At 39.2% G+C, this 18,935-nt stretch overlaps 2 protein-coding genes across 10 annotated transcripts in view; one reads left to right on the top strand and one right to left on the bottom strand.

Moving 5' to 3' along the window:
- myo9aa (myosin IXAa) overlaps positions 1 to 15,890 on the bottom strand; it is a 103,229-nt gene extending 87,339 nt beyond the window's left edge. For all 8 annotated transcript variants that reach the window (XM_041981648.1, XM_041981396.1, XM_041981562.1 and 5 more), the window contains exon 1: positions 15,531 to 15,890. The gene's annotated coding sequence lies outside the window, so the exon portion shown is untranslated. The remainder of the gene's footprint in view (positions 1 to 15,530) is intronic.
- A 347-nt stretch (positions 15,891 to 16,237) lies between these two features.
- Positions 16,238 to 18,667, top strand: senp8 (SUMO peptidase family member, NEDD8 specific). Of its 2 annotated transcripts, none has more exons than XM_041982675.1 (2): positions 16,238 to 16,332; positions 17,313 to 18,667. In XM_041982675.1, exon 2 carries the CDS (start codon positions 17,337 to 17,339, stop codon positions 18,000 to 18,002), a length of 666 nt encoding a protein of 221 aa, XP_041838609.1. In that variant the 5' UTR covers positions 16,238 to 16,332; positions 17,313 to 17,336; the 3' UTR covers positions 18,003 to 18,667. The 2 variants fall into 2 exon arrangements, with proteins under 2 accessions (XP_041838609.1, XP_041838519.1); XM_041982585.1 differs by having other exon boundaries at positions 16,268 to 16,452.
- The last annotated feature ends 268 nt before the right edge of the window (positions 18,668 to 18,935 follow it).

An 18,935-nucleotide genomic window follows, 5' to 3' on the forward strand; every position in this document is an offset into this window, starting at 1 on the left:
AACTACAAAACCTACTGGTGTGATTTTTCTGCATCTCTATCTTCAGCTGTGGGTGTAGCCCCAACTTAAAAAAAGATAAGTTGCCTTTTTCCTTTGAAAAATTCACAATCCATGTGAATAGAAGTTGTGTTTTTTTCCTCATTTGTGAGGTCTCACTGGTAAAAACAGACATTTGGCACTGATTTAGGTAAACAAAAAACAAGGCAGCTGTAAAAAGCGGCTTTGGTGAAAGTGTGGTTAATACATGGAAATGATTTCTCCCACCACATTTAACTGTGCTAAGAGCTTCACTTCGAAGGAGATGTCAGCACATCATAGCTGAAAACACCTGTCTTAAAAGATTTTTATAAAATATTAAGTTATTTCTGCAATTATCTGAAACTATACTAGTCACATAACACCACATTTGACTTATTAACTTTTCCTCATTTAAAAAAATGATAAAAATAATAATAATAATTTATAATTGTATAACTGACTCAGTGTTGCAGAACATGAAATCATCATGGAACTATTGAATGCAAGGTTTAGCATAACAGCTTGCGCAGACACTGCAATACTCGTTGTTGTGAAAAACATATCCCTTTAACTTATGCTTCTAAATATGTGTTTACATTTTGTTTATTGTAGTAAATGTCTTGCTTTTACCCTTGGATCTGAAGTCTCATAAGTTTTTTTTAATCAAATTATCTTAATGCAACACTCCCAAGCCAAACCAGGACATGCTCTGATGGATCGGTTTCATTTGAAAATGCCAAAATGTCCATAAAGATGTTCTTAGCAATCTTTGCTCTGTTTTGTTTAAAGACCTTCAGAAGGTTAATATATGAAGGAGTTAACATCTAGACTAAACTTATACCCTGTTATGTTGTGCACTTTCACAAATCTGAATGCGTATTCCAGGACTGAACTATTTGAAAAAGCAGGATGATCCAAAACTAAATAAAATGCAAAAACTAACAAGATACAGAGAAAGAAGAGGATGCTGGTTTGCTCAAATCTGAGCTGAAAGAGCGAGCCTTGTATTAAGGCTCAGTTATACTCACACGGCACTGCATCAGGTCGTAGGGGCTCGACGAGTCCCTCTCCCAACCGGACGTGCAGTCCAGCTAGGCAAACTGATAATTCATTGTGATTGGTCAGTTTGTGATTTTGTGTTTCCGGATTTTTCTATCTTCTCGCTGTATGAATGCAGAATGTCGTCTCCTTTTTCGGCTCATTTGCTTGCACTGTAAAATGTTCACCAGATAATTTGTTCTTCTGCTTCCATGATCTCTCGAAGACACTGCAACATGTCGGGCACCATTGTTGTTCTAAAACAGGAAATAATTGCCGGAAATGAAGCGAACCATCAAAGAAACTTCACCCTGTGGATTTACCAGCCGATAGCAGCCCTACTGCCATGTGCAGATCCAGAAAAGAAACTACAACATGATGCTGTTACATTTCATCTGCGTCACAGACACTGCATGAGTATAACTCCTATAAAGCTTTAATGTTTTGGTATTTTGCAGTGTAACATTAGCCTTGACCGACAACTCTGTGCATCTATTTACTGCTGAAACAGTTCTGTAATTCTTTTGCCGTTACATTTATTTCACCAGTTCAGCGACATGTGAGGTTTTACTATCAGCAATGTGCAGGAAAGAGGAGACATCCTCCTTAATAACTGCCTCCATTCTTAAACATTGTGTGTTCATTGAACCACCCCAAAAAATCTTTATTTGAAATCACATCAACCATTTACACCATTACACACAACATGATGCCACCAACCTCTGCTGCTTTTGTCTGTATAATGTCTGTGAGGGTAGTGTCATAGTCAAGGCTCTTTAAAACAAACCAACATGAATAATCAACGGCAATGACGGGGTCCGCAGCTGTGCATTTGGGCAAGCAAAAAAAAAAAAAAAATAGCACTTGAACTCCCCACAAAGACCACATCAAACTGCCAGCTAGAATGAACCATCTACAACTGATCTAAACATTCAGCTCAGGAAGAGAAAGGAGTCCTTTTTCAGTATTCAACAAGGGGAAAAGGCTGCAAAGATAGAAAAGTTCAACAAATTTAAAGCTTGTGTGTAGTTTGAGTATATGTTTACAGAGAACTCTGTCACAAAGATGGTGCTGGCTGGCAAAACTCAACATGTTGGGTGTGGAAGAAGACAGGAAGAAACACCCAAAAAAAGCAAGAGATTTATTCAGATTCATATCAGTATGCAAAACGCTTCTTCAACTCCCCATTATTGGGCTGTTCACTGCGTTTCAAGACTTTTAGTTGAGAAGTTTCTACAAACATTCTGCTGACTGGCAGAAAAGAGAAGATTTTCCATCCAGTAGAAACCAGTTTAGCATCTCCACATTGTGTTGGCACACACTGGATTCACTTAAATCAGAATGAAGGCTGACACGTTCTTTTTTTATTGCAGGAATCACATGCATATCTTTTTTTATTTATATTTTCATACTAACAACCCAGATATTAAACTAACATTAAAACTAAAGTTTGTCAGGAAAATGTAAATCAGATATTTTTTGATGGACAAAACAGGTTACTCTTTTGCTGTTGGTATTTTAGGTGTTACAAAATGTGTCACAAGGACACTCAAGTTATGGTTAGTAACAAGTCCTTACCACAGCATCCACACCCATAATTTAAAAATGACTAAAGACTTCTTAGCGGGCATACAGCAGCTGATAACTTAGCCACGTCATTCTGAATGAAGCACTGGGTCAACACCAACTCCCTCCACATTCTTCCAGCTGAACACCAACAGGTGACACAGCATGAAAATATGACACTGGAGGAAGTGCCATGTGTGCCTGCTAAATTAAGGGCCTCCCTTCGCTGTGCAGACCTTGTTATTGTTGTTGACTGAAGTAGATTGCCTGAAGAGAGTGGAGGGAGAAACCAGAGGAAGGAAATTAATCCAGAGTACTGCAGAAATCCCAAGGACAACACTGGGAGAAAACACAGCACATTACTGAGTGCTCTGAAATGTACTCCTCCTAATGCTTGAGTTCCACAGACTCATCATGAGTTGATGTTTCAACATTACAAAAAAAATCCTGTTAATCTGACCAGATTCAGTCAAAGAACTGTTCCAAAGATTAAGGCACAGCTGGTGGGTTAATCTTAACAGACCCCTCATAAAAGGAGAAAGAGGCTGAAAGAAACATGAAAAGGTTTTGTCTCACACACTAGTAAAACTCCTATCTCAATGCAAACTTACTGAACTTAATTTTGAGTAGATATTGTAAATTAATCAACTTTAATAAATTTAATCAAGGTGCCCTCTGATCCATGCTGCTGCAGTGGGAGTAAACAGCACCACTCCTCTGTTGTCGCCACAGAGAATTTCAACTTCCTGTGTCCACTCCCAGGACAGCAGCTATGAGCAGGACAGGAAGTGTCACACTGCGGGGGATTAACAACACTACACCATCATGCTATTGTTAATACGTTTCCATTTCACCCTCAACAATACATGCTTGTAATGTCACACTGAGCTTTTAGGTTTCTGTATAAAAAGCAAGTAGCTTTGTTTTCCATCCTCTTGATTAGATAAAAAAATTCATTAAGAACCGGATTTATAATTTGCAAGAAATCAGGACAAACAGTCCTTTATGTGAATAAGCAGTACTTCCCATTTGAGCTCTTTTCCATGCTCAATGTGGAAAGATTTGCCAATAAGGCAAAGAAAGAACAAATGTACTAGCAGACAGTTTTTCCATAATGCAACACAGTGACACGTGACAATGCCGTGGGAGTTAAGTGGGAGGATTTTGAGTCGATAGTAAGTCAAAACCCACTTTTTACCTCTTATGTTACAAGTTTTAGATTTGTAGAAAGGAGACCTAACGCAATCCAATTGCAGGTTTGTGTTTGTTTTTATTCATGTCCAGGGTGCAGAAGCAGCAGCTGATCCAGAAACACCTGCTTCAAAACCTGCAGCCTTTCTCCAACCACGTCTCTCAAGCTCTTAAACAGGCTGTAGTCTGGCTAATGCACCAATTCCTCTTCACTTTCTGCCTTTCATGAGCTTCATGATTTGTAGATTAGAGCTTTTTTTTTTTTTTTACAACTGTGACTAATCTTATTTCTAAACAAAGATAGTCATATGAAATATGATACATGGTCATATGATACACAGATGTGTATTCCTGAGGGAACAGAGAGCAGTTCAGTGTTATTTACATTCATGGCATTGACTAAGTGTCCATGTGGAGCAATCTGCAAGAAAATTGCTTATAATTTCCACAACTGTTTATGGATGGTCATTCCCAACAGCAGATTGTTTTTATCATTTGAGAGCAATCTCTAAAGCTTGTTTCAATAAGTTGAATCTCAACAGACTTCAGTTTGTGCAGAACTCTGCTGCCAGACTATTGACAGGTACGCCCAGAACAGCCCACATCATCCCAATTTTATCAACACTTCAATGGCTTCCAGTCAAATTTCGTATTGACTTTAACATTTGAATTTTGACTTTCCGGGTGGTACATTGCCAACTTGCTGTGTCCCTGCTCCTCAGGGCACACCCTTCAGTCTTCAGGCCAGGGCCCCCTGAAGGTCTCAAAGACCCGTTTCAAAACCCAGGAAGATCTGGCTTTTCAGGCTGTAGCCCCCAGACTCGCCCCTGTCCCTCCGTACGGTCGACTCCGTGGATTCTTTTACAAAGCGGTTAAAAAAGAATTTTATTCAGGAAAGCTGGTGGTTGTTTTATAAAATTTGTTTTATAAAATTATCTTGTTTTATTGCACCCGTTTTATGAACAGCACATTGTGATTTTTATCTGTGAAAAGTGCTTTATAAATAAACTTTACTTACTTACAAAAAAATAAAATGATAGATTCTGACACACATTGCGTTCATTTCTGATTAGATGAACAACACTGTGTTCCACATTAATCAATACTATGTATATACCTGAATGACAGTCAATATAAACCTCTGAAGAGGAAAAGAAATCTTTTTTAAATGTGGCAGCTACTGAACATTGCACTAAATGTCTTAAAACAAGGCCTTCCTGGACTGACCTCACATTCAGCTTTTATTGTTTTAGCGAATGGAAAAATGTTTTCCTTTCAGACTCTGTTTCAGCTCTGGAAATATCAATATGACATAGCACAGTCATTTGGCCCATGGAGTAGGAAAAGTACACCGCCCTGCAATAAAGTAGGCCAGCAAACGGAAGAAACATCATCAACAGCGGCTGTTTGAAAAATTTTAAGGTTTAAAGTTCCCTAGAGTCAAACCTAGAAATACTGAAAATCTTACAAAACAAAAAAATTAACTTAACCTTTATTGGTGGAAAACAGAAACGGTCACGCAAATGGAAACCTAACTGTGGTAAACTGTGCAGCCATTGCTGCAGCTCCACAAGCAATGCACCTAACGTCAGCTGAAACAACTGCATGACATACTTGTAAAAAGCAGTGTTGCATATAAAGCATCTGACATAATAATTACAATAATGGCTGAATTCTTCCAGGACCAGCTGTGTTGCACTCATCAGAGCTGATGCAGCCACTCAAGATGCTTGTGATTTCAACTGAAAGGTATCAAACATCCCAACGGCCCCTAAAAAAAAAAATTAAAAAAAAGCAAACTTAGATCTCTTATTTTTAACAGAAGCTGTGCTAAGCTGCATACAGGAGATGAGCCAGGCAGAACGCATCACATCCTATCAGAAGAAAAATCCTATGCTGATCATATCGTCTTATCAGTATCAGTGGTTGTATCAAGACAAACAGGAAATGAGAAGCTGAAAAAGACAAGACGTGATTCAGCAAGATCATTTCTATGGACAACACCAGAGGACAGGGCGGAGACTTTAATGACAATGATACCCAGCTTTATTTCTCTGTAAAGTTTGACAAAACTTATCAGTTACTAAAGATACAGGCTTGGCCTGAATGGCCTGAAATTTTTCTACTTTTGAATTCAGTCAATACTTAAGTTTTTGCTTCGGGGATTTACAGTAGAATCATATAATTACTCTGGGTGACATCACCTTGGCTTCCAGCATTACTGTGAGAAACCAGCAATTTTAATCTCCAGAATTTGTCTTCTAATCCAGATATTAAACCAGGTTGAAGCAGCTTTATTTCATCAGCTAAAAATTATAAAACCAAAAGCATTCATAGTCCATGCCTTCATCACATCCAGACTGGACTACTGCAATGGTTATTTTAGCTGAGCGTTCAGACATGCTACAGCCAGAACGATGGCCGGTCCCACCAAGAAAGATCACATTTTACCTGTCTTAGCCCCTCTATGGGTCAGTAAAAATTTTTTAAAGAATTTAAAATCCTTCTTATTGAATCCAAAGCCCTTCGCGGCCAAGCTCGATCTTATGTCATTATTCTACATCACCCCACAAGAACTCTTCCCTCTCAGAGGGCTGGCCAGAATTTCTTAGACCAAAATAAGAGACAGAGATTTTAGTTTTGGGTTCATCTCCTTTGAAACTGGCTCCCAGATTAAAAGAGCTTTTACTTAATTCACTGCTCACTTGTGCTACTTGTTTTAGTATGTTCCTTCTGTCTTCAATATTTTTAATTCTTTTGTTTTTATTCAGGTTTTTGCTCTTATTCAAATGGACATTTCAGATACTTTATTTCAGATCCTTTGTGATTATTTCTTTACATGGAAGTTTGTCCTTTCTTCTCTAAACCACTTTGAGTTGCACTTCTGCTTGGAAGGTACCATTTAAATAAAGATGAGTTGGATTGAGTAGCATGTTTTGAAGTTGTACAAAGGAAAGCTGCATTCGCTGATAATGAACTATTTTAAAAGCACATGTTTTTTCCACACTTGAATAAATCCAGCTTCTGCAGTCAAAGTAAACCAAAGTTATTGTAAACAGGCAACGTTTCCAAACTAATTCTGCGATTTAAAGGCAATTCAAAAACTGCTAAATAACTTGAAATGCACACTGTTTGCACTATGTGACTTACTTTATGTACTCTATTGTCTGTTTTAATTATGTATAGCACATAGAGCTCCCTCGTGTATGAAACGTGCTATAATTTGCCGTAACACACATCTTTTGATATTGTATTGGCACATCATTATTAAATATATTAACATAATCTTCAGACTTTTTATGGGTGTGAAAAATTTTGTACCAAAACTGACAAAACTGGTTATACTGTGCAGCAGGCAGTGGATAGGGAGGTGTTATCTAGCAGCAGAGGAAAAGACAGATTACAGAAGAGGACAGAGAAGAAGACAGTGGGGGGGCTAGGAGATATCATTGACCAGAATTATGCACACTCCATTTCTCTCTAAGAAAGGGAATCACTTAATCCAAACAGCCTTTGGCCTCGAGGGAAGACGAGCTGAGGAGAAGTCGGAGCATCATCACAATTTCCTCCAGAAACAATCAGAATGAGAAACCCAACAAACTGAGCAGTGGGAAGGCACTGTGTGCAAAGCAAATATGTTAGGCCTCATCATGGATGTGCACGGTGCATGTACACAATAGATGGCAGGCTTACAGGGATGGGGATCTAGTCAAACACAAATACACACTCAGCAGGAAAGTCTGCAGATGCCAACAGGACTCATCTCGTCTTCCACAGCTGAGCGGAGATGAGCGATAATGACTGTAACTGCTCACAGGAGCACAATGCCAAGGTGCCCCCAGCTTCATCATGACAAAAACAGATGTGTACTAACACTGTTTTCTATTCTGAATACCTGAGGCCAAGTCAAGCATACAGGCAAACAACATTTAAAGAAAAAAATTTCATTTTTAACCTTGTGTAATGTCAGCGGAGGTGCAGTCTTCATGGTCAATTACATCTAATCAGTTGCCAGAGGTTTCTTTTGTGAAGAGCTGTAAATTGATACAGATGGATGATTTTCCCTTAAGGACATTCAACACCCACATAAAGAGCTATTTCAAAGACATCAATAAATCATGCAATATGTGAGTGGGCATCTGTGATCAAAGGAGTGTTGCAATGTATCAGATTTTGCATGAAACTAAGCTCCTGGAAAGTCAAGTCTGTGAGATGATGCAATTCAGACTGTATGATGTCAGATTCCACTACTACCGCCTCTAACAAACCTTCAACATCAAGTCAGACTCTTCCCAGTGCTGGGTCTTCACAAGTCTAATCTACTTTTTGTAAGCAGTTAATAGTTAAAGCCTCTTATTTATGTTAATTGTGACAAACGTGATTGAAAATCCAAAAGAAAACAAATTCCTACACAGTTTAACCCATAAAGGTCCGACCCATGAAAAAATGGTAAGAAAAGTCCAATTTTTTTTTTTATACGACTTCTTTATTTGGCCCTTTAACAAAATGTAACAAAAAAAAATAACATTTTTTGGGGGGAATATCTACCATTTATTACCATGTGATAGTTTAAAAATCTTATATTGTGGTTTTCTGCTTCTGGGTATCTATTAGGGGACAGAAGACAAGTATCACATTATGTTCATCAGGATTTTGAGCAAAGTTTATGCCATAAATTGAAGCAAAATCTTTCAGAAACTGTATGTGACAAATATGTCACGTAGGGCTCTTATGGGTTAAGAATATGTTATGTTGGATTTTTTTTTAAGTGAGCATGACAGTGACAGACTTTTTCCTTTTTCCTAAATCACTGAGGAACCCCAGACAGTGTACACCTTCACCAGCTGATGTTAATGACAGGTCATCAAGTCTAACTCCAGGTCTGAGCGTTAAGAATAATCTTAAGCACATCTGCTTAGCGTATTAGGAAAAAAAAAAAAACATGGTCTGTAATTACAGGGCAGTGTTACAGAGGCTCTCGCTGTCTTTTCTGAGGATGGGGGGGGTGACTGCTGTCTGCTGTTTTTCTGCCTTCAGCAGATCGCAGGATGTTTGAAATCTGAGCCTGGTGATGCAGTCGGAGCTGCTGTGTGATAATGATAAAGTTTGGTTGCTGGAGATAACAGAAGACGTTGGTGAGCATCAGTGCAGAGTCAACATATAATGTTGTGGCCTCCTGGTTTAACTGCACACCCTCAGCTTATAGAGACCAGAAGCAAAGCAATGTCTAATAAACTGATTGAGAATATTAATGACTGTCTAAACCCAAAGTAAAATCCTCTTAAGAGGACTTTCCACTGCAGCAATTTACATCTGTTGGAAAAAATATTATGAGTAGAGGTCTCGTTAATGTTGTGAATTCTTTTATTACCCAGAATGCCATCTGATAGCCCTAGACACATGCATGGTCTTGTTTTGTTCAGCTTGGTTTGTTTTGTACATGCAGTGAGCGATCACACCAGCAAAGCATGACCAAAAGAGTCAAGAGTTTAGGGACAAGACAGGACAGGAACCAAGCCACAAACATAAAACATTATATACTTCATGTTTATGTTGGTTTACTGAAAAAACATACATGCCTCTTTCCTCATATTACAACATCAGACACTGGTGCAAAAAGATCTAGCGTCTAGACACTCTTAAATGGGCACGAAAGACGTTCTGCCACGTCTGTTACTGTGCTCCGCTGAGAAACCTTGGGATACTTCTACATGTACCTAAACACTGCTGCAGACTCAGCAAACAGCAGTCTCCCCCTAGGAGGATAACATCCCCTTTAACAATGCAAAAAACTGCTCAGGAACTCAACACAGAGACGAAAACGTTAAGACACAACCTCCAAAGTCCCCAGATCCCAATCTGATCAAACATTCCCATGATGCGCTGGAACAAGTCCGATCCACAGAGGCCCCACCTTGCAACAAACAGGACCCGAAGGATCTGTTGCTTATGTTCCGCTGCCAGAGGTCACACATCCACACACACGCTTTTAGATTTTAGTAAAAAATGTCTTGCTTAAAATGAGACATAAAATTAAAGCAACAGTTAAATTTAGTAATGTCAAATCAAATTTTAAACTAGGGATGCAGCTTTTAAAAAAATGTTTGTTTTTGCAGTAGTCATATCACAAAGACAATGAGGGCTGCATTCCATTTAAAGACATTTAAAAGCAGTAATGTTTTTGTGCATGCTGCACAACTAAGAGTGCAGCTGTCCTTAATACACTCGAAATTAGATGTATCTATTAAAGTGTTCAATTATGTATTGCAAGTAATTTCGTCAATGCAATATTCAACAACTATCCTGCATACAAGATGTTTTTCTAATGTCATGCAGCCCTATTTCAAAACTTATTTTTCCACAGCTTAAAGTGTATTTTAGTCCTTGCAAAGACTGTAAAGTACCTAAAAAAGATCCTTATAGTGTATCAGCATTCTGTCTAAAACTCACAAGGTATAATTATTTGGTCATATTATCCAAACCTAGAATAAGATGAACCAACACAATATTAAGAAGGTTTAAAAGTTGTGAATGATGGGTCTAACGCTGCTCAATATAATGTTCATCACATTTTTTCTTTATTCTAACTTATTCACAAAAACAGTGTGAAATACCCACCATACACATACCACATGCTACATTTAATATGAACAGGTACTACATATTGACCAGTAACTTTCTGTTTTAATACAATAACTTTACAAACAAAAAGAACTAATGATGCAGATTTACATTTTAAAGTCTTGTGATCTTATTCCACCTAAATTAGCCATCAATCCACAGAAAATAAGTATCACGAAAAAAGCCAGACTCAGCCCAGTCTCAGAACAATACCACATTGTATCAGCAAAGAAAGGCCAGAACAGTCCAACACTTCATGTGAACCCTTGTTAAGCTTCCACAGCGTGAACTCTCCATCTCTACAACTGGCACTCGAGTCTACTTCCATAGCTCACCTGTTCTGTAGTGCAGCTTAGCCGGCACGACACACATAGAGCACAAATGTCTGCTAAGCTGTGACAGAGACTCTTTTAGGCTGAATAGGTGGGGGGACTCAGACTTCAGGCTGTTTCACTGTAATTATTCAGACAACCAGCCCGTATGGAGGCATGAAATGTATCACAAAGGTTTATCAGGGTGAATGCAGGTGGGTGACAATGTTAAAGGACAAGGATGTAAAACGGATGAGACTAAGTATAAAGTAAATATTTCTTTATTCTATTATTTAAGCAGTTTGAGGCTCACTATGAAATATATTATATCCTCGTAGTGACTTTTCCTGATAAGTAAACCACACTCATAATATATTACACTTCATAAATGATAGATATTCCCTCCAGAATTATCAATTTGAAATAAATAAATACATTTTAAAAATAAAAAAGAAACAACCCGCCCTGACTTCTTTGTTGGACCATTAATCTTTTCTTCAGCACAGTAACTCCATAGAAACACTTCCAACAGGAAAGTCTGACACATTAGAAATTACTTCACAACATCAAACACTTTGAAGGGAATCACATCTATGTCTACACTAGATTTAGGAGCATTACAATAGCAAAATGACTATGTAGAACGAGTCTTAATGAATTTTATTTTCCATCAGCTTCACTTCTGCTCATAATTCCACAGCTAATGGCAAGACTTAGCCATAATCTCCAAGTAGCCTACATAGCATCCGCTCATTTACAACACTGATAGCTCCAGTTTAGATTAGACAGGAGAGGAATGCTGCTATTAGTGAGTCTGTCTCAGGCTGAATTTAAAATTCACCTTATCACAGCCTGTTTGTTGTCAGTTACTCTCGACTATCTCCGCTCTTCCTCCCCTTCTTGCCTCTTTCTGACAATGAACAGACTACTGTAATCCGCCAGTATTTTTCACAGATAAGAGCAGAAGTGCAGTACAGAGACAAAACTCTAAACTGTCTTTTTTCCTGTCCTCTCAAATAGCCTGTAGAAATTTGGATATCAGATTCAGCTCATGCAACACAATTCTGGTTTAAAATTCAAATTAACGTTTTGATATTTCCGGATGCTATGACATAAAATGGGGTGCCATGTGAAGGTTTCAAGATGATAACCAGACTTTTGACTGATAGTCTAAGAGATTCCAGTGGAGGACTGCTCTGTAAATGGGCAGTATTGTGTAGCACTGAACAACAGCACATGCCTGGGGATTAACCGTGGGCCCTGTCCTGTCTGTACCGCGAGGCAGCAGGGGGCCAGTAGCTATTTTCACAAATGTGTCATAACACATGAAAATTTTGCAGCTTTGGTTTCATGTTCAGCTCAGTGTGCGCACTAATATCCAGGAGCTTAAGATATTTAATCTGTACGGCATCAGGCACAGCTGCTTCTGAAGACAATGTTGAAACTTTAAAGTATCCCTGTTAAATTGGAGTTTTTATAGACTTCTAGAGTCATACTGTCACATTGAGCTGAAAATATAGCGTATCCCCCCATCACAATTAGCCATGCTTTGCTGATCAAAGCCTCTACATTAAAAAAAAGATTAGGAAACAAGCAAGAAGCAGCATCTAACAATAGTTTAGAAAGGTAAGAGTTACAAATGTTTAGAAAGAATTAATTTCCACATAAATAGGATACACAATGAGCTTCTACCAAAATTCAAAGAGCTTGTTTCCAGTTTTGAGAGTAGAAAAAGAACCAGTTAGGTTAATTTCTTGCAAAGAACAAAGCAAAGCACTCTCCTCTCTGCATCTTACTCCAGCTACTGTTAGCAGCAGCACTGAGTTAATGAGGGGAAATGCAAAACGTGGGGAAGCTGAGCCTGTGAGGCCAAAGCCGTCCTCATATAATGGCCTACTAAAGAAAGGGGAGCTTTGTTTGGTGCAACACAAGCAGGTTCCTCTTTAATGACTTCATGTGCATGCCAATCATTTACGCCATACAATACCATCATGCAGCCACAAGACTATTCAGGGACATCCCGATCATTTGTGCTTGGAGCATGTGACTCGCATCCCCCTCCTCCCAAAAATATAAATAAATAAAACAGAACCTGCCACTTGCTTCAGTGGGTAGCACCTTTCAGACAAGGATAGGGTCGATCTCATGAACAGGTCAAAGCAGAGAGGATAACGTCATTTAACATGATGACAAAAAAAAAAACAGGACTGGTGAAACAGTGCGGATGTGAGGGAAAAAACATTGATTTGTAATACCGCTCAGACCCATCTGATGTGTTTCTAGGCAGAGAGACAGCGTTTTGCTTGTATTTCCTTTAGTTTTGGAAAATGTTTCAGCATTGGGCAAAAAAGAAATCACTGTAATGGATGACAGTTATTGGCCCTCAGTGTTCTGGTCACCAAAGAGTATAAATCAAAGAAGTCAAATTTCTTCATCAGTAACTCAGTTAAGGTTTCTCTCGATCGAGAGATTGAAAATTTTGTAAATTAGAGTTCCATCTTTCCACTTCTGAGTTACATCAAAGCAGAATTACTGAGCTCTGAAGAGGAGGAAGGATCACACATGACATGCTGTATTTCCAAAGGATGCATGAGAATGCTTTCTGCCAACATTACGTTATAATTCAGTAAATTCTGACCGATTGTTGATGCTGATACGGATATTCCTCTACTACTCTAGAGGAACTGACATATTTCATTGTTTGTTTTTCTTTTAGACTGTTTTTTTATGATGGCTCAAATTTGCAGTCATAAAAACTTAACATTTATTTAGTAAAACTGCAGACTTAACCTTATCTAAATGTTGGAGTTCAATTGTTTATTTGTAGATGCCAATATTTATTTATCTTTAAACCTTTCTTGGTAGATACAGATGACATTCCAGTATCTTTGTGCATCCCTGGCACTTGCAAACAGTGATCACGTATACTGTTGAATTGCATTCAGTTAACCTGCATTGCATCCAACCTGAATACCCTATTCTAATGCAGCTAACACTGTAAATTCCCAAGCTGTAGGATAAGCAAAATACTTTCTGGGTAACATATACAGAAGCGTAGCTCCCTGCACTAATAACATGCTGTGAAACAATCTATGACATCTCAATGTAAGGTTTGTTGTTGGCAACTCTTTCAGCTTTTCTCCAAGCAGAAGTGCAGACAAACTCCATCAACAATTATCTTATGCACAGACTCAAATCTGAGCTGTCCAATATGCCAAAATGCAGTGTCAGTCAGTCTCCCATGTGGCATCTGCGATAACACTCAATACACCGTGATGTGGTACAAAACTGAGACCGGCCCTTTAGAAATAGCAGACAGAGGGCCTGTGGGGTGTCAGATGTCGACAGGGACCAGTTGCTGAAGTCTCAGCCCAGGCCGCCTCTCATGCTTACAGCAGCTGTGCCTTCTCAGACCTCACATTCCTGCAGGACAGACCCACTGTACTCTCATCACCTGTGCTGATCTGAGGGTTGGAAAAGCTCAAAATGAAGCCTCACAGCTCACTTTCCACTCATTTTAAGCAATTAAACAGGTATCAAGGAACTGAAGACACACCAGTCTGAGCATGTTAAGCTCAAATAAAATTAATAATGGCAATATAAATCTGCTGTGGATATTATGTAATTGTGAAACAAATACAAGATGGTCAGGGCAACCAATTGAAGGTTTATGGGTCAGTAAACTGAAACAGATGTCCTTAGTTTGAGCTGGGGACCTTTGTGGCATGTGGTTTTCTGTCTTTATCCTGCTTCAGCTTCTGCACGCTGTCATAAAAATGCATAAAATGTCTCAGAATATCTTCAAGCAATCAGCAAGTACAACAAGGACCAATTCTGCTGTGTGTAACACCATGCAAGATAAAAATAAAATCCATTCAAGAGCATTAAAGTCGCATGCTGTTCAGAGCCAGAATGTCTGCTATTGTAGAAATCTGTCTTGACGCCAACTTCTCTGTCCACTGACAGGCTCAGGGTGTTCACCCATGATTCAGCATCTTCTTCACCCTGTCAGACCTCACTGTACAATTCCAGCTGCTCTGCCGGAAGAATTGCCTTCACTGCATTATAAGGTGTACTGTCTGTCCTCCACTAAATAATACATGTAAACATTTACCCCACCCTGCTGCAGTCAAGAACCCAAACCAGCACTTTTCTTCTCATTTCTAAATGAGCCCGAACACTAGAGGAAATTTGCATTTATGTGCAGGTAAGTATTAGGTTTGAGATGTTAAATTTCTCGGTTTCATTTTAATTAAACTACATCATCCCGTATGTGCACTGGTTTTACTTTGTTACCCTCCTCATTGCCCGCAGCTGAAAATTTCCCCTTCTGGACACTTTGGACAAATTTGCAAAACTGTGAAACCTCTTAAAGCAAATAAATGTGTAAATAATGTGAATCAATCCTACGCTTTACGATGCTTCTTGTAGCTTTAGAGGCAAAGTGAGCTTCCCGTAGTTGAAGTGTGTGATGACAGATTAGTGAGCAGCAGCCTTAACTTTTTACAGACTCACGTCGCGCGCGCACAGACATAGACACACGCCTGTAATTGTGAATCTTTATTTAACAAAAGCACTGACCGTACTCTCTCACTCTCTCTCTCACACACACACACACAAACAACCTAAAAACATGGTATCTCAAAACGTTGCAAATCACTCCAGGTCAGAAGAACGTTCTTACAGAGACTAAAGGAGTCATAGGCTGCTTCCAGCTTCAAAGCCTGTCGTCCCGCTGCAGGGCAGCCCACCACCACACTTCCAACTACTAAACATCACTCTTACCTCCAGTCCAGTCGTGCGCTGAAGTAAATGTAAAGTAGAAGTCGTTTGTTTTGTTTTTCTTCTTCTTTTGTCAGGGTTAGCTGCAGAGCCACACGCACTTGAAGCCACGCAAAATGACTAAGACTCAATTTTAATTCCCTGCATTCCCTCAGAATTAATTTGTTTTCTTCTTCCACCGGCCGCTCGTCTCCGAACAAAGTGTCCGCGGCGAACACTTGTGCATTTGTTTTTTCTCTTCTTCTTTCTTTCTTTTTTTATCCGAGCGTGTTTGCTGTTTGAATGTAATTAAAAGGCAGCCTGCTTGCTGAAAACTCCTCTTTGCCTCGCTAATCAGTGCGGCCACTCTCATGCGCGCAACAGTGCGCGTTCATGGTGCTTATGGGAGGGGAGAAAATCCAGGAGGACGGCCCCCTCCGTCAGGCGGAGTGATAACAGGAAATAAGCGAGAAATAATGCGGTACCGGTGTAGCCGCAGCACACCTCGTGTTTTAGATATTGGATTAGTGAAATCTTAGGGTCGGTATGTGAGATTACAAAACAACGTAAAAAATCAGGTTTATGCATGCACACGTGGCCGTCTTTTATCTAATCTAGTGGTAAAATGTAAGTATTGGTAACTTTCTAGTGCTCACAGTAATAGTGCCGAAGCTGCGATACCCGGATGCAAACAGCCAATCAGAGGTGTCTCCTCCCTATTGTCGCAAAATGTTTACGTTTTCTTTTGAGGCAATTTACGTTAGTCATTGCAATGAGGGAAAGCCCTGCAGTTTTCGTGGTACTTATTTGAATGTTTCTTTTACAGGTATGGACACTATACGCACCGCATATATTTGATTCGTTTTTTTTCTTTAAAGTTGTTTAAATTCTTGAGATGGTGAAAGTTTCGCGTTGCTAACTCACGCTAACTGAGAACCGTTGAGTGGTAAGCTACCTGCCTATAAAAATGATGAACTGAACGCATTGCAGTTATGTGATACTCCGCAGTGGATTTATGGCCCAGCGAATGCCTTTGTGAATATGTAAACACAACACGATCTGTTAATAGAAAAAGACAGCTCCAAGTGCCGCTTCTGGTGACTAACCAAATCAGAACCTGAATAAGTCTGTGTTCCCTTCTGAAAAGTTTGACGGTCTCGTTGATTGTTGTAAAGTGACGCTTTATGGTCATATTTTTACACTGTTTCATACATGTGTGGAGGTATTGAACCACCAAATATCATTTATTGTGTTTGAGTGTTCAGAACAAAAAAAAAGGTTTTATTTTAACTAACATCTCATCAATTTATCGGTTTAAAAACAGATCTTGGCATGTTTTTTTTTTCTTAATGAGTAAAATGAGGGAATAAAATGTAAAAAACACTCGAAGAATGAAACTCGTGAGAATTTCTGTAAGGTGACACATTGGTAATAAAAAAAAACAAACTAATCTATTAAATCTTTAGTTCAAAGTTACACAACAAACAAAACTGCTAAACTCAGTTGAGAAAGTGGACAAAGTAAAGTAATTTTTGCTTGCTTAACAACCAAAAAAGTTTGTAGTGTATTAAACATTTATAGATTAATATTAACTAAATTGCTCACTATATCTGGTACAATTAATCTGTTTTTAAAAGTTCACTTTAAGTCAGTTATAAGCCAACAGCTCTCCTTATTTTGTACACAAAATGTATTAAACTGAGGTTTAAGAAAGCAATCATTAAAATAGTTTATTGATTTCCAGTTTATTCACTGATCATTTAATGGGATAAGCATTTAATGTTAAAATGTTTCTGCATTTTCCAGACTTGACATTCTTACTGCTGGAGGATGGACCCTGTAGTGCTGAGCTACCAGGACAGCCTGCTGCGGCGTTCCGATGTGTCCTTACTGGAAGGACCTTACTGGCTTAATGACCAAGTCATTGGATTTGCCTTTGAGTATTTTGTGGCCGAACGCTTCAGAGTCCTTGGAAATGCCATAATTTTCATCAGCCCAGAGGTCACCCAGTTCATCAAGTGTTCTTCTTGCCCCGATGAGTTAGCTCTTTTCCTGGAGCCGCTGGATCTCACATCTCGTCGCTGGGTCTTCCTGGCTGTTAATGACAACTCCAACCAGACAGCCGGAGGATCCCACTGGAGCCTTTTGCTCTATCATCATAATTCAAACCACTTTGCACACTATGACTCTCAAAATGGCAGCAATTCCATGCACGCACGGCGCATCGCCAGCAAGTTAGAGCCTTTCTTGGGTGCAGGGAGAAAAGCACTGTTTGTGGAGGAGCCCTGCCCATCGCAGCAGAACAGCTATGACTGTGGCATGTATGTTATCTGCATTGCTGAGGCCTTGTGTGAGAAGATCAGGTTGGAGGGTTCGCCGCGACTTCCTGTGCAAATCATCACACCAGCCTACATTACCCAGAAGAGGGCCGAGTGGTGCAGACTGATCCAGAGTCTGGCTCAGAACGACCTCTGCTGCTCTCTGTCTTTCCCTTAGCACACAGACTGCTTCTCACTATATGCAGAACAGCCATCGGCCACCACATATCTACTGCTGGAGAATCTGAATGCACTCCTTGAATATTGCGTATAACTATATGTGAAATATATTTCTATTCTAATCTCCATTATACTCTAAAATAAAAACAAAGCAATGTTGGAATCTGTAATGCTTCAGAAAAGAGTTGGTGTCGCGTTTATTCAGGTAAATGCAGAGCTACATACAGTATGTAAACAAGAGCACCAGCATGCCTATAAAACTAAACTCCCGTGTAAATGCTTAATGAAAAAGGAGAATATGTGGCGTGGAACAGGAAGCACTGACCTTTTTTCCCCCATTTTCTTAGTTTGGAGCGAATGTAGAAATGTTTACACAGATTATTGCTCAGGGTCATTTTCAATGAATTGACAATAAGAATGTGCATATTAACTCTGGCTCCTACTGTGTGTCACACCTGTTGTGGTAATTTTGTTCCTCACTTTGTGTTGCAGATACTTACATTTTGAAATGGAAGAAATTTTGTGCTGTGAGGGTGAGGCTTGTGTTGTGTGTTTATGGGACAAAGGGTAAGTTGAGTGGTGGAATGTATGTTATGTTCTCACAAAGACGATCAAAAGGATCTAATAAATGTGGCTGCTGCCGCGTGTTTGTGGGCAAAAGAATAATCACTTTCTGTGTGTGTGTTTTTTTTTGTTATTTTTATTTCTATTGTTGCTCAACTATTTAACCTTCACTGTTTGGGTGCAGAAACATGGGGGAAAAAAACAAAAACAACCTAATAGTTTATTCTGTTTTAAATTCTTTGAATGTCTCAGTGTGGGATATATAGACAAATTTTTGGCATCAAATCAGGTTTGGCAGATTTTCCTCACTGAGGCACCCCTAGCAACGGCTAATTCTGCATCCATGTTGCGTATTGTCTCTGCTCTG

The sequence above is a fragment of the Melanotaenia boesemani genome, chromosome 1 (assembly GCF_017639745.1).
Source record: "Melanotaenia boesemani isolate fMelBoe1 chromosome 1, fMelBoe1.pri, whole genome shotgun sequence".
In the NCBI taxonomy this organism is placed as follows: Eukaryota; Metazoa; Chordata; class Actinopteri; order Atheriniformes; family Melanotaeniidae; genus Melanotaenia; species Melanotaenia boesemani.

Coding starts and splice junctions, on each gene's coding strand:
- senp8 (XM_041982675.1), top strand. CDS start 17,337: ATGGACCCTGTAGTGCTGAGCTACCAGGACAGCCTGCTGCGGCGTTCC.